At 39.6% G+C, this 26,786-nt stretch overlaps 1 protein-coding gene across 1 annotated transcript; it reads left to right on the forward strand.

Moving 5' to 3' along the window:
* Positions 1–1,062: 1,062 nt before the first annotated feature.
* Positions 1,063–9,707, forward strand: LOC127664921 (testin-2-like). Its single transcript, XM_052157199.1, has 3 exons — positions 1,063–1,246; positions 1,433–1,657; positions 9,538–9,707. Exons 1-3 carry the CDS (start codon positions 1,115–1,117, stop codon positions 9,574–9,576), a joined length of 396 nt encoding a protein of 131 aa, XP_052013159.1. The 5' UTR covers positions 1,063–1,114; the 3' UTR covers positions 9,577–9,707.
* Positions 9,708–26,786: the final 17,079 nt, after the last annotated feature.

Here is a 26,786-nt window from a genome sequence, read left to right on the forward strand (position 1 = left end):
CCAGTGGCTACAGGCTACAATCCCAGTAGCAGTGAACACTGACTCTTTCCTCAGACTTGCCACACACATGTGTACTAGTTGGTTTTGTGTGTCAACTTGACACAGGCTGGAGTTATCACAGAGAAAGCTTCAGGTGAAGAAATGCCTCTATGAGATCCAGCTATAAGGCATTTTCTCAATTAGTGATCAAGAGGGAAGCACCCATAGTGGGTGGTGCCATCCCTGGGCTGTAGTCTTGGGTTCTACAACAGGCTGAGCAAGTCAGGAAAAGGGAGCCAGTAAGAAACATCCCTCCACAGCCTCGGCATCAGTTCCTGCTTCCTGACCTGCTTGAGTTCCAGTCCTGACTTCCTTTAGAAATGAACAGCAATATAGAAATGTAAGCTGAATAAACCCTTTCCTCCCCAACTTGCTTTTTGGTCATGATGTTTATGCAGGAATAGAAATCCTGACTAAGACACTATACCCTTTGATTTCCTGACAGTAACCAGACTGGCTCTGGTAGGAGACACAAAGCAGTTAGAATTTGCATTTCCCTTGTTGCTAAGAACACTAAACATTTTTTTTAAGTTCCTTCTTTTAAATATGTTTCTATTTTTTTTATTCGATATATTTTCTATTTACATTTCAAATTATTTCCCCTTTTCTAGCCCCCCTCACTCCCCGAAAGTCCCGTAAGCCCCCTTCTCTCCCCCTGTCCTCCCACCCACCTCTTTCCACTTCCCCGTTCTGGTTGTGCTGAATACTGCTTCACTGAGTCTTTCCAGAACAAGGGGCCACTCTTCCTTTCTTCTTGTACCTCATTTGATGTGTGGATTATGTTTTGGATATTCCAGTTTTCTAGGTTAATATCCACTTATTAGTGAGTGCATACCATGATTCACCTTTTGAGTCTGGGTTACCTCACTTAGTATGATGTTCTCTAGCTCCATCCATTTGCCTAAGAATTTCATGAATTCATTGTTTCTAATGGCTGAATAGTACTCCATTGTGTAGATATACCACATTTTTTGCATCCACTCTTCTGTTGACGGATACCCGGGTTCTTTCCAGCATCTGGCAATAAACACCCTCAGTGATTGGTTGACTTTCCTTGAAGACCAATGTAGAATTCATGAAAATTATGACAGGCTTTCAAAGGCAGAAGATCAAGAAGATGCATGTATTCCAGGATCATCAGTTTCTTTATGTCCCCAAATATGTGGATTGGAGAAAGCTTGGCTATGTGACTCCTGTGAAGAATCAGGTATGGCAGTATGATAGTCCCAACTTACACCACTCACGAAAAGCTATGAAAGAAATGTCATCTTTGCTTTTTCTGGGTATGGAGTAACATGCAATTGACTGTTTTATAAAACATATTCTGAAGTGGGAATTGTCCACAAATATCTGTTATGATGTAATGACTCACAGCTTTTTTCTCATCCCTTAGGGTCATTGTGCCTCTAGTTGGGCTTTTAGTGCAACTGGATCCCTAGAAGGACAAATGTTCAGGAAAACAGGGAGATTGATCCCTCTGAGTGAGAAGAACCTACTGGACTGCATGGGATTTAATTTTACCCATGGCTGCAGTGGAGGCTTCATGCAGAATGCCTTCCAATATGTGAAAGACGATGGCGGCCTTGCAACTGAGGAATCCTATCCATACAGAGGACCAGTAAGTAGAACTCCTGTGCTGCTGCCACTCCAGCTCAAGTTGTAGAAATCACAACTGCAGAGACAATCTACTGTCTGAAAACTCACATTCTTATTGATTTATTTATTGAACTCTTAGACTACTATATGTACACATGTAATATTCTGTGGTCAAATTTCTTTGTCTCCAATTCCTCTTCTGTCTTCCCAAACCACTTTCTCTTCCCAACTTCCTGCACTCTTTTATTATTGTTTATTATTATGATTATGATTATTATTATTATTACTATTACTAAACCTGATAAGCCCACATAATATTGCATGTGAATACATGAGTATAAGACAATTGGTCAAAGCATAAGTAAGCTCTCAGGGGCCATATCCATAAAGAAAACTTACTCTTCTTCTAAAGGAACTATCAAATGCCAATAGCTTTACAACAAGGGCTCAGACTTCCTGATCCTCCCCACTGTCCATGTTGATATTTTGGCAGGATGGATCTTGTGGAGATCATGTGTTTAACGTCATAACTCTGATTTCATGTGTTCAATGTCCCTCTCATGTCTCAACAAATAATTTTTATTACACATGTTCACTATCTCTTCACAATCATGTACGCACCACTTTCACCACCCCCTTATGAAATGATACCTAAACCTGAACTAGAAACCATATACAAGGGGCAGCCTGATATATTTGTCTCTCCGGGTATGGGATACCTCACTCAGAATTATTTCCAATTCCACGCACTAACCTATGAACTTCATAAACTCATTTTTTCTTTATAACTGATATATTCTATATATTGTGTATATGTATGAAGTCTTCATTATCCATTTACCAATGGATAGACATCTAAACTGTTTCTATGACTGGTTTTGTGTGTCAACTTGACACAGGCTGGAGCTATCACAGAGAAAAGAGTTTCAAGTGAGGAAATGCTTCCATGAGATCCAGCTATAGGCCATTTTCTCAATTAGTGATCAAGCAGGGAAGGCCCCTTGTGGGTGGTACTATCTCTGGGCTGGTGTTCTTGGGTACTATAAGAAAGCAAGCTGAACAACACAGGGGAAGCAAGCCAGTAAGAAACATCCCTCCATGGCCTTTGCATCAACTCCTGCTTCCTGCCCTGCTTGAGTTTTAGCCCTGACTTCCCTTGGTGATGAACAGCAATGTGGAAGTGTAAGCTGAATAAACCCTTTCCTCCCCAACTTGCTTCTTGGTCATGATGTTTGTGCAGTAATAGAAACCCTGACTAAGACAAGCAAGTACCTCAGTGCTAAGACCTAGACCCATGGTTATATGCCCACAAGTGTTCTAGATGAATCATAGGTTAGATCTATCTCTGTCTTTTTTGAGAAAACTGTGCTCTGTTTTCCAAACTGCCACCAACAGTGATAAGCATCCCCCTTTATCCACACTTGCATCAGCTGATTTTATCCATCTGTTTATTATCTGGTCAGAGTAAGATAAAATTTCAAAGTAATTTTTTAAGTTTTAGTTACTTAATGATTAATGATGTTAAACATTTTAAAAAGTATTTCTTGGCTATCTTATTCCTTCTTTTGAGAACTCTGATTAGTTCTAACCTCTCCAAATTTAGTTGGGTATTTATTTTATTGGTGTTGGGTTTGTTTTTGTATTGGATTTGTTTTTTAATTTTTGCATGTTCTGGATATTAATCATTTGTGAGACACATAGTTAGATCACATTTATTCACTGAATTTCCATATAAAATTATTTAAAACGTGTTTTATTTAAGATAAAAATCCACTTAAACAGAGTTTTAAGACCTGTAAAAATATAAATGTAATGTTATTTTAAAAATACAGATTACAAGCACAGGAGGAAAGCATTAATTTACTATGATAGGGAAGCCTGGAGGCTACTATTATTTCCAAAGTACAGGGCAGAAGGGTGAATTTTGTAGAGCACACTGGAAACACAATTAGACATTTCCCCACATTTGTTCTGATTCTCCTCTAGTATCTATACTTTTTCTTCATATAAAATGTATTGAACACATCCTCCATTATACTTCATAAAAATAGCAATTAATAATTCCATGCATTTGAAGAGACTCTTCTCCAGTTATTAAAATGCTTTTACTTCGCTTTGGTCCTGAGGTGGTATCTTACTATGCAGCCTTGTTTAGAGAAACAGGATCCACAGGCAGGCAACAAATTTATGTACATGGGAACCTATGTCCAGTCCATGCCCACTCTTTGGTTGGAGATTCAGTCTTTGGGAGCATAAAAGAGTCCATGTTAGTCGACTTTGTTGGTCTTCCTATGGAGTCCCTATCCCCTTCAGGTCTCTCACTCAGTCCTTCACCCGACACTTCCTCAAGACTCCCCAAACTCCATCTAATGTTTGGCTGTGGGTCTCTGCATCTGTTTCAGTCAGTTGCTGGATAGAGCCTCTTAGAGGACAGTTATGCTAGGATGCTGTCTGAAAGCATAATAAAATATCATTAACAGTGTCAGAAAGTGGTTCTTGCCCATGGGGTGAATCTCAGTTTGGGCCAGTCATTGGTTGCCCATTCTTTTTTATCTCTGCTCTGTATTTTTCCCAGCACAGAACATGTTTGGAGGTTTTGTGGGTGAGTTGCTGTCCTTATCCTTCCACTGAGAGTCCTGCCTGACTGGAGAAGGTGGCCGCTTTAGGTGCCACATTCCACACTGTTAGGAGTTTCAGCTAGAATAACCCCCATAGCCACTCTGGGACCTCCCCATCCCAGGTCTCTGGCATGTCCTAGAGATGCTTCTCCCTCCACCCACATCCAATTTGAGTTCTCTCTCTCCTGTTATTCCTACATCTGCTCCCCCTCCCCACTCCCATCCCCATTCCCTCTCCCATCCAATTCCCTCTCTCCATCCACCTCTTTCATAGCCGCCCATCTTCGAGTCCTGGAAGCCATTGCTGTAGCAGCCCACCTTCGAGTGCTGTATCTGAAAGATATCTGCTTGAAACACAAAATAAGAGATTAAAGGGCAAAACTGCTTGGACTGTTTCTCTGGAGGGACCATGGTATTTAATTTGGTTGTAAATTAGTAGCTCAGGAATAAAACCTGGCTTGCAAATTAATGGCTAGACGAAAAGCAGCCTACCTTCCCAATATGGGAGAAGCAGCTTTAAGAACATTATTGAATTAGTCATACTTACCAGCTGATTCAGGGTCTCTATTTACCTACCATATCAATCTTTCTGGCAGCCATCGGGTTGCATCTTCTTTTTGAGAGAAAGTATAAATAGAACATCTTTTCCATAATAAAACGGGGTCTGGACTGTTCCATGTATTGGTTAACGAGTCCCACCATTTAACCATGGAAATCCCTTGGTATAAAAACTTGTGAACAATGATTGATTACATTTAGAGGCTTCTCTCAAATGTAGAGAAGTGAAAAGAAATCTTTTATCCAATTTTGCATAGCGAGTTACATCCATTTGTCAAAAATGATAGGGCATAAGACCACATAGATAAACCCCTAAATGGAGAGTTGGAGATAAGAAAAGGCAGTTAGGGCATTGTTTTACAATAGTGAAAACAAAGATCCTGATGGTGTATTAAAATTAAACGTGCCATAGGTTTCCAATAAAGGACACATTTTGCAACATACAAGCTAATTGTAAAAGGATTAAAAGTATTATTTATAGGTTGGAAAACATTTAATATCATTGTCAGCTCTGCTAACTGAGCTGAGCCCAGGTGTTTCTATAACCACCTGTTGATTATAAATAAGATATCTAGCTCTTCCTTCAGAAGAGCCATCTATGAAAATCAAGAGTATTTTTATGCAGAGGCTATAAAGATCATATTAGGAAATACCACCTCACGCATATCTAAGAAACATTATTAATCTATCTTGAGGAAAACAGCAATGCCAATAAGTGAATTCTTCCACCTCATCTAGGCACTGGCGTGCCTAGTGATAGGAAGCCATATACATTTAGCAAAATTTCCTTGGCATCCAAATTTTAAAATTTTCTTAAAAATATATATGCATAATTCAAATTATATGCACAGGGATACCATTTCCCCTCTGTTTTTCTTTTTTAAGAAGATATTATTTTGTTTTGTAAAAATGTTTTATATTACATCCTCATCTTTGAGGATAATAAAGAAATCAAATTGTCAAAGATATCTCAAATGAATAGCCTTTATTTATTAAATGGCCAGTTCCAATGTTTGTTCTAATCTAAGTTGGAACACCAAGCATATACCATAACATAGGTAATAGCTATTTAACTATAGAAAATAAGCATAGCATTCTCAGTTGCCTTTTGTTAGAGCGGTTGCAACTAGAATGCCCCAAAATGAATCATAACTATGTACATATTTTGATTTTTTAAATTAGAAATATGAGTATCAATTATCTGTAAAAGTTAATTAAGTCCTCTAGAATCAACACCATTATGCGGTAGAAGTAGAAATTGAGGACATCAAGAACAAATCTTTATAATTTGATGTACGTAAAAATATAAAATTATTTTTTAAGCCATTACTCCATTACTCTTTTGATGATACAAATAATAAAATGTGCTTGTACATCTGAATATTTCTACATAACCTCTTTGGGATACAAACTTTATGTGCCCTGACCCAAGGGGTCCTGTCCAGGTACCTTTTTAAAGATTAAATTATAAATAAGCATATTGTAATTGTCTTCAGACACACCAGAAGAGGGCGTTAGATCTCACCACAGGTGGTTGTGAGCCACCATGTGGTCGCTGGGATTCGAGTTCTTATGCTCCATGAATGAGGACCTAGCCTTTAGCAGCTGAGCTATCTCTCCAGGCTTATAAACATAAAAATATAAGAGTTAGCTCTTAGCACCCATGGCTGTCTCTTCAGCCTTTGGTTAACCTTTAAATATTTAAAGGATAGTAATTTAGAGAATACATCCTTCGAAATTTGAATTATATTTATATAAACAATTGTAAAAATTAAGAATTAGCAGTATTAAAATAGAACAATTTTAAGCAATTGTAAACCATGAGCTTTATATATATTTACTATTATTAAAAGATTGATTTTTAACATCTTAAAAATAGCTGCTATAGCACCCAAGTGCTGTAGCAGAGAAAACTTAAAGGAATATTCGTTATATAAACTTTAGTCCCATAGTTGATGTATAATTTATGGGATGTACATATAGAAATATAAAGTAAATTGCAACAACATATTTTTGGATAACAATTATTAATTTTGCCTATAAAGGCTTGCCATGTAATATATCAACCATTAATAATAATTAATTTGATTGCTGCTTGAAGCAAGGAATAAACGTTTTATTAGGCATTTAAAACATTTCTTTAAAGTATCTCTATAACATTTTAACACCACATCAGTAGTTCTCCTGTGGCAAACTTAAAGAGATATCTTAGCCAATTAACTTATTTTAATAACCTTTGAAAATTATTTATTTAAAAATTTTAAAAAACCCATAAGCAAAGGCCTGTTTCTCTATAAACAAAACATTTTTATAAACAAATATTTTTATTAAAAAAAGAGATTTCTATAAGTAAAATATATTAAAAATGTAAGATCTCAGCTTCTTTTATTGAAGCAAAGTTTTACAAAACACTCCTCATGTAAGGGATCCTAGGGGCCGCTTGGGGGAGACACTTCTCTCCTGTTGTCCAGAGGAAAAACTAAGTTACTCAGGCCATGCCCGGAGGCCACTTGGCTCGAGTCCAGAGTCATAGCCGCTGACCCAGGCTGGCCATTGAGGCCGGAGCCAGCGTCCCCGGCCGTGCGCCACACCCGCCGCAGCACCGCAGAGTTATGGGTTCACTCTAGCCTCCGCCATTATCGGCCTGTGCCCTGCGCCACAAGTGCTCTACCTCCCAAGTGCTGGGATTAAAGGCGTGCGCGCCACCATTGCCCGCTGCTGCGTGTGCGGCTTTGAATTAGCCTGCGGCCTGCCGGCTGAAGGCCCCAGCAGACGGAATGTTAATCAATTTTTATTTTTAACATGAAACAAACACTCATTCACACAAAATACAGACAAATAAATGTACATGTAGACATACAATCCGTGCACTGGGACAAACAACATAGAAATTAAAGCGCGCCTGCAATGTAACCAAACCCATTTTCCTTTTTTCTTTTATGTTTCTAGAAATATTTTTTTTGTTTTTTGTTTTTTACTGTTTTTATTTTGTTTTATATTATTTTATGCCCTATTTCTCTTGCCTGGTGCAGTTTAGACTGCTGACAATTGCCTAACTAAATTCCCTGTTCCATGTTGTCTTCACACCCTAGCTGATCTCAGAGCAGGGCCTACATACTGAGTCAGTCTAGCCTGTATCTTTACACACTTCTGCAGCAACATTCTTTAGAAATAAATGACATCATTAGTGCTAAATTAATACCCTGTTGCTTACCATGCCCGATACATAAACTTTTACCTTTTCTTTTTCCTTAGAGCTCCTAAATCCAGACAAACATCCCTCATTTTGCCTCTCCGTTTCCAGTTATGCCACGTTGGCACCATATGTAGAGGCCAGCTCACACATCTTAATCGTGGGTTCTCTGGAAGGAGAGATGGGTAAGGAACAGGCTGCAAGAGAAATTACATGGAGAGACACAAAAACACATGGCTTCTGGTTTAAGTCTCCATCTTTAATGATGCCTCTCTCCCCAGAAACAAAGGCAGACCAAGCCCCTCCCCTGAAGGCTGGAAACTGGTTCTTCTTGTTCTTCAGGAGGTGGGTGGTCAGGCTGCTGGCTGCTATTCTTGAGAGCAGTGGGCAGGGGGAAGTCACAGTAACTGACAGTATTAGTCTTTGTATGGTCATTTGAGGGTCTGCTGTCCAAGGACCCCTTCTTGCTGCTGTGAACACAGAGGTTAGGAAAGCCAGTCCACATAGGACACATCGCTCTCTACTGTGAATATTTGTTATGGACAGAAGACCTATGAGTATCACTGAACACAAGTACGCTAATCTTCAGCTCCAAGTCTCCCAGTAGAACTTCTCTTCCTGGAATGTTTTATAAGAACAGTGAGTTGAGGATCCTCATCTGCAATGTGCTGGGCTCGGTGGTTCTAGCTCATGTTCTCCAGGCGGGAGATGGCAATGAATGAATCTCTTTCCCCTTAACTATAAAAGGGTGGAAAGTGCAGGTACCATGCTGAGAATTCTGCAGCTAATGTCAGAGATTTTGTGCAAATCCCTGGAAGTGAGGAAGCCCTTATGAAGGCAGTGGCTAAAGTGGGGCCCATCTCTGTTGCAGGTGATGCCAGCCATAGTTCCTTCCAATTCTATGACAGTGGTTAAGTGTCTTCCTTCTGGTAATCCATGCATAAACATTGTACCACTGCCATGGCAAATTAATCTTGTGGTTTCTTAGTTACATAATATTTGATGTAAAAATGTCCATTTATGATTTTATGTTCTATATGAAGAACATCATATAATTTTTTTAACATTACATTACTTAAATATAATATCATTAGTCCAAGTCATTAATATTTTTTAATTAGCTTTATGTTCCATGTGGTATAACTTACTTGAATTTTCTCCAGGTATTTGATCTTTAAGATTTTAATCAGATATTTCATTTATATAGATAATTCTTATAAAGGAATTTTCTGTTGCATTAGGTTTTGTTTTCTATGGGTTTTGCTTAGACTAACCAACAAGTAAGTCAACAAGATTTTTTGTGTGCAACCAAGCAACAGTTTTACCAAAGGATTTATGTATGCTTAATTTTATTTCTGATGTATGTATCTGAAAGCTTATAGTCTTAACCCTGATAACAGTGAAGACTCTTGTTTAGTCTTACCTTGCATATGTCATTCCAGTGAATTGAAGAAATGCCTCTCCTATTGTTGATGATATGATCACTGGGAGGTCACTGGAGCCTCTCACCTTGGCTTTGGTTTTATTTTTTAGACATCTATTATGACCCACAGTATAAAAGGGTTCACCTAAATCATGCGTTTCTGGTGGTCGGCTATGGCTTTGAGGGAGAAGAATCAGATGGCAACAGTTATTGGCTGGTCAAGAACAGGTATAAATTTCAGAATATATTTACACTGAAAAGTAAGTTACTGTACACAGTATTCAGATATATATGCCAGAAATCTACATCCCATAGAGATTGAATGCAGAAGTTCTAGTGTGTGATAATAACAGAATGATTCTGTTGTGGTTTGAGGTTAGAGGTTAATAAGGAATTTGCACTAGTTTATTTGTCAATTCTGACACACTCTATTTCTGTACCACATGTAGTTAAAAGACCTTCTGTCCTATCTCTGTGACGTTTTTCAGAGTCCTGTGTGATTCAACTATTGGTATCCAGGAAACAACCCTCTATCTTTTCTGAATCTTTCTAACAAGTGTGTTTTTTGACTTGGTGCTTAAGTGAATTTATTGTAGCGAAGCTGCTGCACTCTGTTCTTTCTATTTAATGGAGAGCATACTCTTCTTTCAGCTGGGGTGAGGAACGGGGCATGAAGGGATCATGAAGATGGCCAAAGACTGGAATAATCACTGTGGGATTGCTACATTAGCCACATATCCTGTCATATGAGCTGCTGCACGGGGAGAAGGAAGGAGTGGACTGGGGATGGAATGTCCTGAGCAGGGTTTCTCCTTTCACAGGCCAGCCTCTGCTGTGTGGGCGGGAGAGAGAGTGGCAGCTGAGTCACTCAGGGTCCACACTTGATGTGAATTAAACTCATAAATAGTGCCATTAACAGCTTTGTATTAGTGACTCTCTTATTAAACAATCTAAATAGTCATTTTAAAATGCTGTACAATTTTACATATTCAAAATAAAGCTTAATTTCAAAAAGATAGTAGGACTTATCTTTAAGGAGATTGGTTTTTTGAGACAGGGTTTCTCTATGTAGTCCTGGAATTCACTCTATAGACGAGGCTATAGACAAGGCTGGCCTCAAACTCAAGTAATCTACCTGCCTCTGCCTCCTACATCCTGGGATTAAGGCTCATCCCAACATCTACCCTATATATGAACTATTATCCAAAGCTGCAGAATCTCCTAACACAGGATATCCAACAGGATATCCAGAGGAGTCCTGGTGAGGACCCAGTAATAATAGTGTAGCAAAAGTCATAGGCCTCAAACCAGACCAAAGACTCATTGCAATGAACATTTGCAGTTAAAGATGTTTGTACAAAAGTGTATGCTGTTGTTTCTGCAGTAAGATTTTGTTTTGTTTTGTTTACTTTTGTTTTCTTTCAGGAGGTTGCAAGTATAGAAGGCATCTTTGAAGGGACAGGAAGACGAGTGGGATTTGGGTACATGGTATGAAATTCACAAAGAATCAATTTAAAAAGTTACTTTAAAAATGAATGCCAGAATGCTTGTGCTCTCTTAATTTAGATAAGAACACTCACTCAACCTGTGTCCAGCATAGATAGTATAATGTTAAAGAGATGAGTATGTGATTACAACTGTCTAAATTAAAGATCTACCTAGAGGTGGAAGTAAAATAAAATAAAACTTAAAAATAAGTAAAAATTATGCAGAGGGGAGAAAAGATATCAATGTGTCCATACAGAAACTCTTATGATGTTGTACATTGGATTGAGTGTTCTAGCTCTCTAAGAACAGGTCACGTCAGTACCTGAGCATCCTTCATGATAAGGGACACCATCTTGAGCCTGCTAGGGTGAAATGCCTCTTATATGGCCAGGGCTTTAAAGCAGCAGTGAAGAACCCCTTATACCTTTGTCATAGTTATAGGAAATGATGGTATTCCTTGTGATCTACAGGTAAACACTTAAAATATTTTGTGTCACAAATCAGGTGATGAAGTTACTCAATGCTTTGTAGTTGGTGGGCTCAGCCGACTTGAGCAATAGTCAGTATAGAAGTGAAAGTACACAAAGAGAGGGTAGACCTGAGTGACCTATATTTCAGGCTTATCCATTTCCATCTCTGGCCACCTGGATAGCAATGACAGTCAAGGTGGACCTTCCTTTCCAGAAGACTTCTTTTTCTCTCAACCCGGCATTTTACTGTTAATTGCGGCTTAGTGTTTGGGCTCAGGGAATTGATCTGTCCTGATGTACATGGGTCTACAATCATGAAATACAGTCTCAGAGTGGTTGTATTTCTTTTATAGACCCAGGCCATTGTCAATTGTGAGTGATTTGGCCAATGTCTCTAAAATATGGCTCTGTATACTCTGGCCATTATATGTTCACTGTCTATATATTGACAAATGCTGAAATTCTCTCAAGGGTTAAGGTTGGCAGAAGTATTTGGGATCAAAACATAAATCTTTAGATTAAAAAAAGATAGCAAGATGAAAAGTTAGATCCCTTGAGAGAACAAAAAATTCAAATATATACAGTAAATTTATTCCTATATACAAAAACACAAAAATAAGATGTAGGTAGATTTAACATGTACCTATATAAGTTGTGTGGACATCTTGTTATACGACCAGAATGACAGGTATGTGTTTTACTCAATCACAGTTAGTGAACAAACTTCTCAATACATGGAAGACATTCAGAAGCAAATGTTCTAAAGCACTTAAGTGGTTCACCTTTGCTTACAGTGGTCTGGAAAAGTGATGCCAATCCCAGAAAAGAAAGATACACAGTTACAAGTTGCCCAGTAATCCCTTTTTAGATACTGGCTTTGACTTTTAAAGTAAAGTCAAGGAATTATCAAGATGAGATAGATAAATAGACATTTCGACCTGCCCAGTGTAACCAAGGTCTTGATACAAGCTTAGAAAGAACTCATTAAAGTGTCCAAAGTACTGGACAGAGCAGAAATTATATTATGAAGATATGATGTGTGGTGGTGAACATTATGTTTAGAGGGTCATTTACTATGATAGAATGACTTGTAAAAACAAATTGATTTTAGCTTATAAGCTATGTGAAAGTTGTTCTTATCTTGAAAAAAAATGTACCCTCCCAGTTAAGTTACCCTGAATGGATTACTTTCCCAGGCAGTTGGGCTGTTCTTATTGTCTTGGTCAGGGTTTCTATTCCTACACAAATATCATGACCAAGAGGCAAGTTGGGGAGGAAAGGGTTTATTCAGCTTAAACTTCCACATTGCTGTTCATCAGCAAAGGAAGTCAGGACTGGAACTCAAGCAGGTCAGGAAACAGAAACTCATGCAGAGACCATGGAGGGATCTTATTTACTGTCTTGCTTCCCCTGGCTTGATCAGCTTGCTTTCCTATAGAACCCAAGACTACCAGACCAGAGATGGTACCATCCTTCCCACCCTGATCACTAATTGAGGAAATGCCTTACATCTGGATCTCATGGAGGCACTTCCTCACCCGAAGCTCCTTTCTCTGTGATAACTCCAGCTTGTGTCAAGTTGACACAAAACCAGCCAGTACAGTTATAAACTTCTAATTGTTGTAAGAATCTTTCACTTCCTCAGCTATTCTTACAGGATAATGGGACACATGGCTAACAGGCTAACTGCTAAGTTTCATTTGTGTACAAAATGCTTGCTGGCTTGCTAAGGATAGCTCAAGCATCTGACCCGCATCTGTTACAAAAATTAAGCTTTACCTGCATCAAGACAGGATATGAGTTAACTTGACCCCGAGAAGTGTAATTTTGTGGGATTTACCTTTAAAGGCCTTGGAATAACAATAGCTGAGGCCTTACCTAGAGAACTTTGAGTCTCTTATTGGGTCCCAGTCAGTAATTTTAATTTTAAAAAAGTCTCTTACTAAAAGCATATTCTTTGCCAGATTGGCGACTTTCTGAAACCATGTCAGACCCGTAGCAAGGAAAGTACATAATCAAGGACTGAGGGAGGGATCCTTGACAGAGAATCAACATCAAAGGATTTTCCTGATGAGTTTTGCACTAAATGCTAGAGAAGAATGATGTGTGAGTTGGTTTTTTGCAAATGAAGAAAAGTGGTTAATTCACTATCATGGCAGCTTGCTTGGGTGAAGATCAGAGTCTGGATGGTTGTTGTTGTTGTTGTTGTTGTTGTTGTTGTTTTGTTTGTTTTGTTTTGACATAAGGTTAATTTAACGATTGCTGATGCCATGGTGAGATAGTACATGGAATTCAGGCTACAGGTGACTAATTTCACTCTTCTTCTTTATGTGTTGTTTTAGATTCTACTCTCTTACTTTTTCCTGTTTCCTGGTCAGTTACTATTTCAAGACCAGTACCCTGAGTTGTTAGCCTTCTATATTGAGGTGTGCTCATTCTTGTTTGTTGACTGTGGCTTTTGCTTTATCTTTTGTTTCCTTTGTTGCCAGCTTCTGGGGGATGGTGGCCAGGCCACTGGCTTGCAGAGGACTTCCTTAGAGTGGCTTCTATGGTTTTGAATGGAAATAATTACTCAAGCTTATAAGCACTATGTCCACTGCTTGTGTAGAAATCATTATCTCTTTGCCAGAGCCACATTACATATTTGATGTATCTGGACCCAGAAACCAATAATCTGTGCTGTGGGGCTATTTACCAGCAGCATTTTCATGGTTGACATCAATTAGCATTTGAAGAGCATCAAGCATGGAAATCACAGTGCACCTGGTTTTAACAACAACCACCACCACAAAAACATGTCAAACATACTACAGTTAAAGTAGGATGTAGAAGAAATACATATAAACATGAATCATAGAACTGATAACAGTAAAAGCAAGCCTACATATGTCATAAATAGCACAATAAACTCATGAATATTCACCTTAGATCTTCCAGTAGCTGTTATAAAATGGGGGGAAAGGTCATGATCATCCAATATAGAATCTAAGGAAAAGGGTACCCAGTGTTATTGGGGTTTCAAAACTAAAGGCTTAGAAGCACATTTGTTGGTCAGAAAAACAAACTCTCTAGTGTTTTTCCTATGACATTGGCACACTCCATGAAAGATCACATGGAGTTAACAGATATGTTTATTTTTTTTAATTTTTTTATTCGATATAATTTATTTACATTTCAAATGATTTCCCCTTTTCTAGCCCCCCCCACTCCCCGAAAGTCCCGTAAGCCCCCTTCTCTTCCCCTGTCCTCCCACCCACCCCTTCCCACTTCCCCGTTCTGGTTTTGCCGAATACTGTTTCACTGAGTCTTTCCAGAACCAGGGGCCACTCCTCCTTTCTTCTTGTACCTCATTTGATGTGTGGATTATGTTTTGGGTATTCCAGTTTTCTAGGTTAATAACCACTTATTAGTGAGTGCATACCATGATTCACCTTTTGAGTCTGGGTTACCTCACTTAGTATGATGTTCTCTAGCTCCATCCATTTGCCTAAGAATTTCATGAATTCATTGTTTCTAATGGCTGAATAGTACTCCATTGTGTAGATATACCACATTTTTTGCATCCACTTTTCTGTTGAGGGATACCTGGGTTCTTTCCAGCATCTGGCAATTATAAATAGGGCTGCTATGAACATAGTAGAGCATGTATCCTTATTACATGGTGGGGAATCCTCTGGATATATGCCCAGGAGTGGTATAGCAGGATCTTCTGGAAGTGAGGTGCCCAGTTTTTGGAGGAACCGCCAGACTGATTTCCAGAGTGGTTGTACCAATTTGCAACCCCACCAGCAGTGGAGGAGTGTTCCTCTTTCTCCACACCCTCTCCAACACCTGCTGTCTCCTGAATTTTTAATCTTAGCCATTCTGACTGGTGTAAGATGAAATCTTAGGGTTGTTTTGATTTGCATTTCCCTAATGACTAATGAAGTTGAACATTTTTTAAGATGCTTCTCCGCCATCCGAAGTTCTTCAGGTGAGAATTCTTTGTTTAACTCTGTACCCCATTTTTTAATAGGGTTGTTCGGTTTTCTGGAGTCTAACTTCTTAACAGATATGTTTATAAAGCAACAAACATGTACCTTCATAAATCGTTATAAAAGTAATTTCCATACTAAAGATTTTAGGGGAGCATTTGAAACAGAGCAAGGCCATTTTCCTCCATTATCATCATCCTGATTCCCAGTTGTTCTCTCCTGCTTTATATCCTCTATATTTTCTTTTTTCCTGAGATAGAAGTACAAAGGACATATTCTTGTCTGTTGCTGCTTGGAGCATACTACGTGACAGGCAATTCAAATTCTCCACAAAATGCAAACCCTGACACCCTTGTTAGCATGCAGCTTCTGTGTTTTAGTGTGGGTCTGTTTATTGTTTAGAAAGCAAGATGGGCTTCCCTAGGGACTGTACAGTCAAATAAATCCTGACATTCCACTCTACATCTGCTTTTTTCCTCGTCTCCTGCATATTTTGGATATATGTGTAAAAAGCCAACATACAGGGTAGACAGGCCCTGAAACACATGACAACTACAGAGTTCAGTTTTTAACAATTTGTACTGATGGATATGATAATGCCTTCACATTTCTGTGTTTGAAACCAGGAAGCAACGTGTTCAAGCAGCTTGTCTAAACCCTCAGAAATAGTTCATCTGTTTTTCAATAACAGGATGAAATTGTGACTTTCTCTTTCTATAACTACTATGAAAAATAAATGAAACTTAACCTAGCCAAATAGTAAATGCCCAGAGCTTGAGTTCTCAGCACAGAAAAGAAATTTTTAATATCATATTTTAAAAACAACCAGCATTCTGATGAATGTAATATTGAATAATACCTTGAATTTGTAGTGATAATTATTTTTTAGAGTAAGACAAATATTGAAATTTAAGTAATAAATTGTACCAGAATTTCCTTACAGAATAAATTGTCTTATAAGGTTGAAGAGACATGCATCCAATTACATGTTGGAGTATGCTTGAGACCATCTCTTCCACAATAGTCACTTTCAGATTAAGAAATTAAATTATGATAATATTTGCCCATTAAAATCAAGTTACATTTACAATGTTATTTGTTGTGGCATCCTTTGGAAATAAGAGAAAGAATGATGCATCCTTTGTATGAAAAAAATAGTTTATTGAATAGATAAGAATTTTGTCTAGGATAAAATGGTATAAATTTAGTAGACGAAAAAAGACATCCATAGGACAGTAGTGAATCTGAAATGGAAGCATTTACATAATCTGATATCACCTAAGGTCAGAATATTTACCTCTACCCATGGGACAACATAATCCTATTCTCCTCCACCCTTAGTCTCAATATCACTTGCAAGGGACACTTTTATTTTACAATGGCTTTACTAATTCCTTAAGAATTTTATACATCGGTTTTGTCTGCCAGCCCGCCAGGAGTGAGGCCTGTGTCCTGCCCAGAGAGCTGCAGGAGAGAAGCCCCACAGCCATATTTGCTGCCTGCCAGGACAGAAAAGGATCACTAGGTACTGTATCACCCTGAGTTTTAGATCTCTGGTGGTGCAAACTGCCAGGGGTCTGCCTGCACCAAGGAACTGAGCACACAGGTGGTTTGTCTGCCAGCCCGTCAGGCATGGGGCCTGTGTCCTGCCCAGAGAGCAGCAGAGGAAGAGATTCCCTGTGGCCATATTCGCTGCCTCCTGGGACAGAAAAGTGTCACTAGGTACTGGATCACCCTGAGCTTTAGATATCTGGGGGTGCAAATCTCCAGGGGTCTGCGTGTACTCAGGAACTGAGCACATAGGCGGTTCATCTGCAAGCCAGTCTGTCTCGGGACCTGTGACCTAGGTGAGAATCAACAGAGGGAGTGACCCCCACCACACCATCTACGCTCCATAATAGAGCAGACAGAGAACACCTGGTTGACCTTGACAACCTAAGTATAACATTGCTTGAGGCAAGACTGAACAGGGCTCCAAAGGCACAAAAGAGGAAGGCAGCATAACAGTAATCTGTTCCAGAGGAAACCCAGTCATCCAGTGTTGCAGAAATAACCTTAAAGATCCACAGTAGGTTGAAGCACCAGCCAGTGACAATAAGACCATCTAACACCTGGGAGAACTAGATGACTAAAGGCAAATGTAGGAACGTTACTAACAGAAACCAAGGCATTGTGGCAGCATCTGAACCCAATTCTCCAACAATAGCAAGTCCTGGATACCCCAACATACCAGAAAAACAAGATTTGGATTTAAAATCACTGGTCATGATGCTGGTACAGGAACACATGAAGGACATACTTAAAGAAATTCAGGAGAAAATGGATCAAAAATTAGAAGCCCTTACAAGGGAAACACAAAAATCATTGAAAGAAATTCAGGAGAATACAAAAGCCAATAAGGAGGAAACGCAAAAATCACTTAAAGAAATACAGGAGAACCTTGATCAACAGGCAGAAGTCATGAAAGAGGAAACACAAAAATCTCTTAAAGAATTAGAGGAAAACACAAACAAGCAAATGACAGAACTGAGCAAAAACTTCCAGGATTTAAAAACAGAAGTAGAAACAACTAAGAAAGCACAAAGGGAGACAACTTTGGAGATAGAAAACCTTGGAAAGAAATCAGGGACTATAGACGCAAATATAAACAACAGAATACAAGAGATAGAAGAATACCATAGATGCTGAAGATACCATAGAAACCATGGACTCAACAGTTAAAGAAAATGCAAAATGCTTGTAACCCAAAACATCCAGGAAATCTAGGACACAATGAGAAAGCCAAATTTAAAGACATTGATGAGAGTGAAGATTTACAACTTAAAGGGCCAGCAAGTATCTTCAACAAAATTATGGAAGAAAACTTCCCTAACCTAAAGAGAGAGAGATGCCCATGAATATACAAGAAGCCTACAGAACTCCAAACAGACTGGACCAAAACAAAAATACCTCCCGTCACATAATAATCAAAACCCCAAATGTACTAAACAAAGAAAGAATACTTAGGGCAGTAAGAGAAAAAGGGCAAGTAACATATAAAGGAAGACCTATCAGAATTACACCAGATTTCTCACCAGAGACCATGAAAGTTAGAAGATCCTGGGTGGAGCTCATGCAGACTCTAAGAGAACACAAATGCCAGCCGAGACTACTATACCCAGTGAAACTCTCAATTACTATAGATGGAGAAACCAAGATATTCCATTACAAAACCAAATTTACATAATATCTTTCCACAAACCCAGCCTACAAAGGATAATAGGGGGAAAACACCATTACAACGAGGGAAACTATACCCTGGAAAAAGCAGAATATTAAGCTTCTTTCATCAAACCCAAAGAAGATAACCACACATGTATAAAATTAAAATCAAAAATGATAGGAAGCAATAACCACTACTCCTTAATATCTGTTAACATCAATGGACTCAATTCCCCAATAAAAAGACATAGACTACCAAACTGGTTATGTAAACAGGACCTTACATTTTGCTGTATACAGGAAACACACCTCAGTGTCAAAGACAAAAACTACCTTAGAGTAAAAGGCTGGAAGACAATTCTACAAGCAAATGGTCCCAGGAAACAAGCCAGAGTTGCCATTCTAATATCAGATAAAATTGACTTTCAACCTAATGTCATCAAAAGAGACATGGAAGGTCACTTCATGCTGGTCAAAGGAAAAATCCAACAAGAAGAACTCTCAATCCTGAACATCTATGCCCCAAATACAAGGGCTCCCTCATTCATAAAAGAAACTTTCAAAAAGTTCAATAATAAAAGTTCAAAGTACACATTGCACCTAACACAATAATTGTGGGTGACTTCAACACTCCACTCTCACCAATGGACCAATCAGGAAAACAGAAACTAAACAGGGATACAGGGAAACTAATTGAAGCTTTAGACCAATTGGAGTTAACAGATATATATAGAACTTTTCATCCCAAAGCAAAAGAATATACCTTTTTCTCAGCACCTCATGGTACCTTCTCCAAAATCGATCATATAGTTGGTCACAAGACAGACTTCAACAAATATAAGAAGATTGAAATAATCCCATGCCTCCTATCAGATCACTATGGAGTAAAAGTGGTCTTTAATAACAATAAAAATAACAGAAAGTCCACATACACATGGAAACTGAACAATACTCAATGATACCTTGGTCAAGGAAGAAATAAAGAAACCAAAGATTTCTTAGAATTTAATGAAAATGAAGTCACAACATACACAAATCTATGGAACACAATGAAAGCAGTGCTAAGAGGAAATCTCATAGCTTTGAGTGCCTTCAAAAAGATATTGAGAGAGCATATACTAGAAGATTAATAGAACAACTGAAAGCCCTGGAACAAAAAGAAGCTAATTCACCCAGGAGGAGAAAAAGACAGGAAATCATCAAACTCAGGGCTGAAATTAATCAAGTAGAAACCAAGAGAACCATACAAAGAATCAACAAAACCAAAAGCTGGTTCTTTGAAAAAATCAACAAGATAGATAAACCCTTAGCCAGACTAACCAAAGGGCACAGAGAAAGTATCCAAATTAACAAAATTAAAAATGAAGACAGAGATATTATAACAGAAACCGAGGAAATTCAAAAAATTATCAGATCCTACTACAAAAACCTGTACTCAACACAACTGGAGAATCTGGAGGAAATGGACATTTTCTTAGACAGATACCAATTACCAAAATTAAACCAGGATCAAATAGACCATCTAAACAGACCGATAACCCCTAAAGAAATAGAAGGGTCATAGATAGCCTTCCGACCAAAAAAAAAGCACAGGACCAGATGGTTTCAGTGCAGAATTCTATCAGACCTTCAAAGAAGACTTAACACCAATACTCTTCAAACTTTTCCACCAAATAGAAACAGATGGAACACTACCCAACCCCTTCTTCGAAGCCACTATTATGCTGATACCAAAACCACACAAAGATCCAACTAAGAAAAGAGAATTTCAGGCCAATTTCCCTTATGAATATCGATGCAAAAATACTAAATAAAATTCTTGCCCACCGAATCCAAGAACACATCAAAACGATCATCCACCATGATCAAGAAGGCTTCATCCCAGGGATTCAGGGATGGTTCAATATAAGTAAATCCATAAATGCTATCCACTACATAAACAAACTCAAAGAAAAACCGACATGATCATTTCATTAGATGCTGAAAAAGTATTTGACAAAATTCAGCATCCTTTCATGCTAAAAGTCTTGGAAAGGACAGGAATTCAAGGCCCATACCTGAACATAGTAAAAGCAATATACAGCAAACCGGTAGCCAACATCAAACTAAATGGAGAGAAACTTGAAGCAATCCCACTAAAATCAGGGACTAAACAAGGCTGCCCCCTCTCTCCATATCTTTTCAATATAGTTCTTGAAGTCCTAGCTAGAGCAATTAGACAACATAAGGAAGTCAAAGAGATACAAATTGGAAAGGAAGAAGTCAAACTATCACTATTTGCAGATGGTATGATAGTATGCTTAAGTGACCCTAGACACTCTACTAGAGATATCCTACAGCTGATAAACAACTTCAGCAAAGTGGCTGGCTACAAAATCAACACAAGCCTTTATATAAAAGGACAAGCAGACTGAGAAAGAAATTAGGGAAATGACTCCCTTCACAATAGCTACAAACAGCATAAAGTATCTTGGGGTGACTCTAACCAAACAAGTGAAAGACCTATATGACAAGAACTTCAGATCTCTGAAGAAGGAAATCGAAGAAGATCTCAGAAAATGGAAAAATCTTCCATGCTTGTGGATTGGCAGGATTAATATAGTTAAAATGGCCATCTTGCCAAAGGCAATCTACAGATTCAATGCTATCCCCATAAAAATACCAACCCAGTTCTTCATAGAGCTAGAAAGAGCAATTCTTAAATGCATCTGGAATAATAAAAAACCCAGGATAGCTAAAACTATTCTCAACAGTAAAAGATCTTCAGGGGGATTCAGTATCCCAGACTTTAAACTTTACTACAGACCAATAGTGATTAAAAACTGCATGGTATTGATACAATGTTAGGCAAGCGGATCAATGGAATAGGATTGAAGACCCAGAAATGAACCAACACACCTATGGTCACTTGATCTTCAACAAAGGAGCTGAAAGCATCCAGTGGAAAAAAGATAGCCTTTTCAACAAATGGTGCTGGTTCAATTGGAGGTCAGCATGCAGAAGAATGTGCATCGATCCATTCTTATCTCCTTGTACTAAGCTCAACTCCAAATGAATCAAGGACCTCCACATAAAACCAGACACACTGAAACTAATAGAAAAGAAACTGGGGAAGACCCTTGAGGACATGGGCACAGGGGGAAAGTTTCTGAATAGAACACCAACAGCTTATGCTCTAAGATCAAGAATTGACAAATGGGACCTCATAAAACTACAAAGTTTCTGTAAGGCAAAGGACACTGTCAAAAGGACAAAATGTCAACCAACAGATTGGGAAAGGATCTTCACCAACCCTAAATCTGACAGAGGGCTAATATCTAATATATACAAAGAACTCAAGAAGGTAGAACCCAGAGAACCAAATAACCCCATTAAAAGGTGGGGTATGAAGCTAAACAAAGAATTTTCACTTGAAGAACTTCGGAGGGCTGAGAAACACCTTAAGAAATGTTCAACATCATTAATCATTAGGGAAATGCAAATCAAAACAACCCTGAGATTTCACCTCACACCAGTCAGAATGGCTAAGGTCAAAAACTCAGGAGACAGCAGGTGTTGGCGAGGATGTGGAGAAAGAGGAACACTCCTTCACTGCTGGTGGGATTGCAAGATGGTGCAACCACTTTGGAAATCAGTCTGGCGGTTCCTCAGAAAACTGGGCATGACACTTCCTGAGAACCCTGTTATACCACTACTGGGCATATACCCAGAGGATTCTTCAGCATGCAATAAGGACACATGCTCCACTATATTCATAGCAGCCCTATTTGTAGTAGCCAGAAGCTGGAAAGAACCCAGGTGTCCTTCAACGGAGGAATGGATACAAAAAATGTGGTATATTTACACAATGGAGTACTATTCAGCCCTTAGAAACAATGAATTCATGAAATTCTTAGACAAATGGATGGAGCTGGAGAACTTCATACTAAGTGAGGTAACCCAGTCTCAAAAGATCAATCATGGTATGCACTCACTGATAAGTGGATATTAGCCTAGAAACTTTGAGTACCCAAGACATAATCCACATATTAAATGATGTCCAAAAAGAATGGAGGAGTAGCCCCTGGTTCTGGAAAGACTCAGTGCAAGAGTATAGGGGAATTCCAGAACAGGGAAGTGGGAAGGGGTAGATGGAGGAACAGGGGGAGGGAAGAGGGCTTATGGGACTTGCGGGGAGTGGGGACCCAGAAAAGGGGAAATCATTTGAAATGTAAATAAAAAATATATCAATAAAAAAATTTTAAAAAAAGAATTTTATACATCATATTTTTCATTTCCTTTCAGCATCTGCTCTATCCATTTACTCCATGCCTACTTTATGTTTTCATTTTTTAATCCTATCAGTTTCAATCCATGCTGTGTATATGTGGCCATCCACTCAAGTATGTTAGCCTGACCAAGGGGCAGAACCCTTCAGGAAAACTAAATCCTGGAAGTCTTCTCTTGGAAGCTATCAATTTCCAATAGCTCTTCACCTACAAGTGGGTCTTCATGCCCATTTCCCTTCTCTATTCTATGGTTTTGTCTGTACTGTATTTATTTGTGTCATCTCCATGCTGTCAGAACTACTGTGCATTGGTTTGTGAAGCTGTCCTAGTGTATATGTAAAACACTGTTAATTTGTAGTAATCGACCAACTCTGGATCTTAAACTATTTCCATCCACTCTTCCTCAATGATTCCTTGGCCTTTTGAAAAGAGGGGTGTGATATACATGTCCCATTTAGAGCATAGAATTCTCCACCCTTTCTCTTAATAAAGTCTCCACACACAACGACAAGATCCAAGGCCTCACAGCTGGTTCAATACCTTCCCCAATAGAGACACTCTGCACTTACCCCTCTTGCTGACCTCCACAGAGCAGAGTGAGATGAGATCCCAATGTAGAGTTCTAGTATCTGGAGGTTCATTTAGTCTACAGACACAGCAAATTACAGTGAGGACAGAGTTGAAGAATGGAGCATTCTTGCCAGAGATTTGAGATGTAAATTCTAAAAGAGTTGAAGCTGAGACTGATCGCTGAATGCTACCAATCTCCATATATCCACATCCGTAGAGTCCACCCACCAAGCTGCAGACACTGAAAGGGGGCCTTTGGTCCTGTTAAAGTAGATTGTCAATTCACAGTGGAAAATGCCTGTCTTAGTCAGGGTTTCTATTCCTGCACAAACATCGTGACCAAGAAGCAAGTTGGGGAGGAAAGGGTTTATTGAGCTTACACTTCCATGTTGCAGTTCATCACTAAAGGAAGCCAGGACTGGAACTCAAGCAGGTCAGGAAGCAGGAGCTGATGCAGAGGCCATGGAGGGATGTTTCTTACTGGATTTCTTCCCCTGGCTTGCTCAGCTTGCTCTCTTATAGAACCCAAGAGCACCAGCCAAAAGGAAATACCACCTACAAGGGGCCCTCCCCACTAGATCACTAATTGAGAAAATGACCCACAGCTGGATCTCATGGAGGCACTTCCCCAACTAAAGTTCCTTTCTCTGTGATAATTCCAGTTTGTGTCAAGTTGACACACAAAACTAGCCAGTACAATTGACCCCTTGTCAACTTGACACACAAACACATCACTATTAAGCCTCAACCCTTACTTTCTTATTTATCCCCATGATCTAAATTACTTTAAAAGTCCCACAGTCTTTACATATTAAAAGTTCAATCACCTTAAAATGTCCAGTATCTTTCAAATTCAAAGTCTTTTAAAAATTCAAAGTCTCTCAACTGTGGGCTCCACTAAAATACTTTCTTCCTTCAAAAGGGAAACATATCAGGGCACAGTCACAACCAAAAGCAAAACTCAAACTCCAATGGTTCAATGTCTGGGATCCAACTCACGATCTTCCGGGCTCCTCCAAGGGCTTGGGCCACTTCTTCAGCTCTGCCCTTTGTAGCACACAGCTTGTCTTCTAGGCTCCAGCTGCCTGTATTTCACTGCTGCTGCTGTTTTTGGTGGTCATCGCATGGTACTGGCATCTCCAAAACACTGCTATCTTCCACTGTAATTAGGCTTCACCAATAGCCTCTCATAGGCTCTCATCAGGGTGACAAGCCTCTGCTCCTATGCATGATCCCTTCAAGTCCTGGGCCTCAATTGCAACTGAGGCTGCACCTTCACCAATTGCCTTCCGTGGCCTCTCACTGTGCCAAGAGCCTCATCTGCTCTTCATGACCCCTTCATGCCTTCAAAACCAGTACCATGTGGGTGACTCTTACACAGTACCAAGTTCTGCTACAGCATGAGGTACAACCTTGGCTATCTTTGGAACACAGCCTCTGTGCTCTCAGAAAACACTTCCCAGAAGATTTCACCTCAGTGATGCTAGATTCTTCTTAATCACCGCTAATTTCTTAGCTCCAGCTAACCAGCATCAATAGTTCCAGTAACACAAAGGTTTGCTTTAGTGGTTCTGGTATCTTGTTAATTACAGCTGATTCTTCAGTCCCAGCTAACCAAAACCACAAAATCTTCACAATTAAAATAGCAACAACCCTCATAAGGGTCTTAAATTTTCCCTCTGAAATTTCACAAGCCAGGCCTCCATCTTCAGCACTGTTCTCAACATTACCTTGCAAGCTCTACACAACATCTCACAGAGGTCTCAACACTGAATGGACCATCTAGCCCAAAGTTCCAAAGTCCTTCCACAGTCCTTCCCAAAACATGGTCAGGTTGTCACAGGAATACCCCACTGGTACCAATTTGTCTTAGTCAGGGTTTCTATTCCTGCATAAACATCATGACCAAGAAGCAAGTTGGGGAGGAAAGAGTTTATTCAGCCTACAGTTCCAAATTGCTGTTTATCACCAAAGGAGGTCAGGACTGGAACTCAAGCAGTTCAGGAAGCAGGAGCTGATGCAGAGGCCATGGAGGGATGTTTCTTACTGGCTTGCTTCCCCTGACTTGCTCAGCTTGCTCTCTTATAGAACCCAAGAGCACCAGCCCAAAGGTAGTACCACCCACAAGGGACCCTCCCCACTTGATCACTAATTGAGAAAATGCCCCACAGCTGGATCTCATGGAGGCACTTCCCCAACTGAAGCTCCTTTCTCTGTGATAACTCCAGCCTATGTCAAGTTGACACACAAAACTAGTCCGTACAATGCCTTAGAAAGACTCCCTGGAAAAAGCAGTCAGATCTTCAACCTCAGAATCTCTGGTGTAAGAGACCAGTGAAGGGTGGAAAGAGAAGGCTAATTAATCAATAGCACTCTAAGTGTTCAAACTCCAGATCCAACAAGGAGGCATGTCTGGTGAGATGCAGGACCTGATACCTGAAGGTCAGGAAGCAGCCAGTCAGAGGGAAGACTATGGAAGGCAGAGGGAGAGCTGAGAAAGGAAAACAGATGCACATTTGCAATAGGCCTGAGGAAGTGACAGTTACCTTTGTCTATGAAAGAGGAAAGCATAACAGTGACTGTGCCAGGACCAGAGCTTGGGCATGGAGGTGGAGGTGCATGTGCTGAGTGTTGTGGGGCCTGGTCAGAGAGGCAAGCATAACTCGGGCTAGTGGAGGGGTCTTTTTGGTCAAGGCCAGTGAGGCAGTCAAATATGAGACTTGACTTAGGTTTAGTTCTCTCTCAGACCCCTCCAGCTTCAGTGTTAGGGTCCAGAGGAGAAGAAAACCCTGCTATCAGGAGTCACTGACAGTCAGATAGCTTTGCTAGGGCTGTGAAGGATTTATCTTCTACTCTGAAAGGCTTCTGGGAGGCTTTGAAAACAAATGGGAGCCGACATACCAGATTCTAAAAGGCTCCAAAGCAAGCGATTAAAGCTCTCCAACAAGTAAGCACAGCATGTCCTCCACATCTACCCTCATAGCAGCTTTGGTGTTCTAGCTCACAATTCCTCTGCATCCCTTGATGTTGGGATCTGTGTTCTCTTTTTCGCTGGTTCTATGTCCAATCTTGTGAAGCCCCCAGTCTTATAAGTATCCCAATCACAACAAAAAACCTAGAGGATACACACTGAAAAGATTGCTGACAAACTTTGTGTAGCTGTTTACTCAATCTCATAGTCTCCCAAAGGGAGTTTGACAAGCTCCTGCCTGACCAGCCAGAGGCAGAGAACTAGGGCCACCTTGTGGCAGGCCTCTGCTTGAAGCCCTCTGGTAGATTTTGCGGAACAGAAAGCATGGGTGGGTTCTGTGTTGCTTGCCACAAAAATCTACTCTTGGCTTAAGGAAAATGGCCTTTTGAGAAAGAGGCTTCTGAGTCCTCTGTTCCC

The sequence above is a fragment of the Apodemus sylvaticus genome, chromosome 14, assembly GCF_947179515.1.
Source record: "Apodemus sylvaticus chromosome 14, mApoSyl1.1, whole genome shotgun sequence".
Taxonomy (NCBI): Eukaryota; Metazoa; Chordata; class Mammalia; order Rodentia; family Muridae; genus Apodemus; species Apodemus sylvaticus.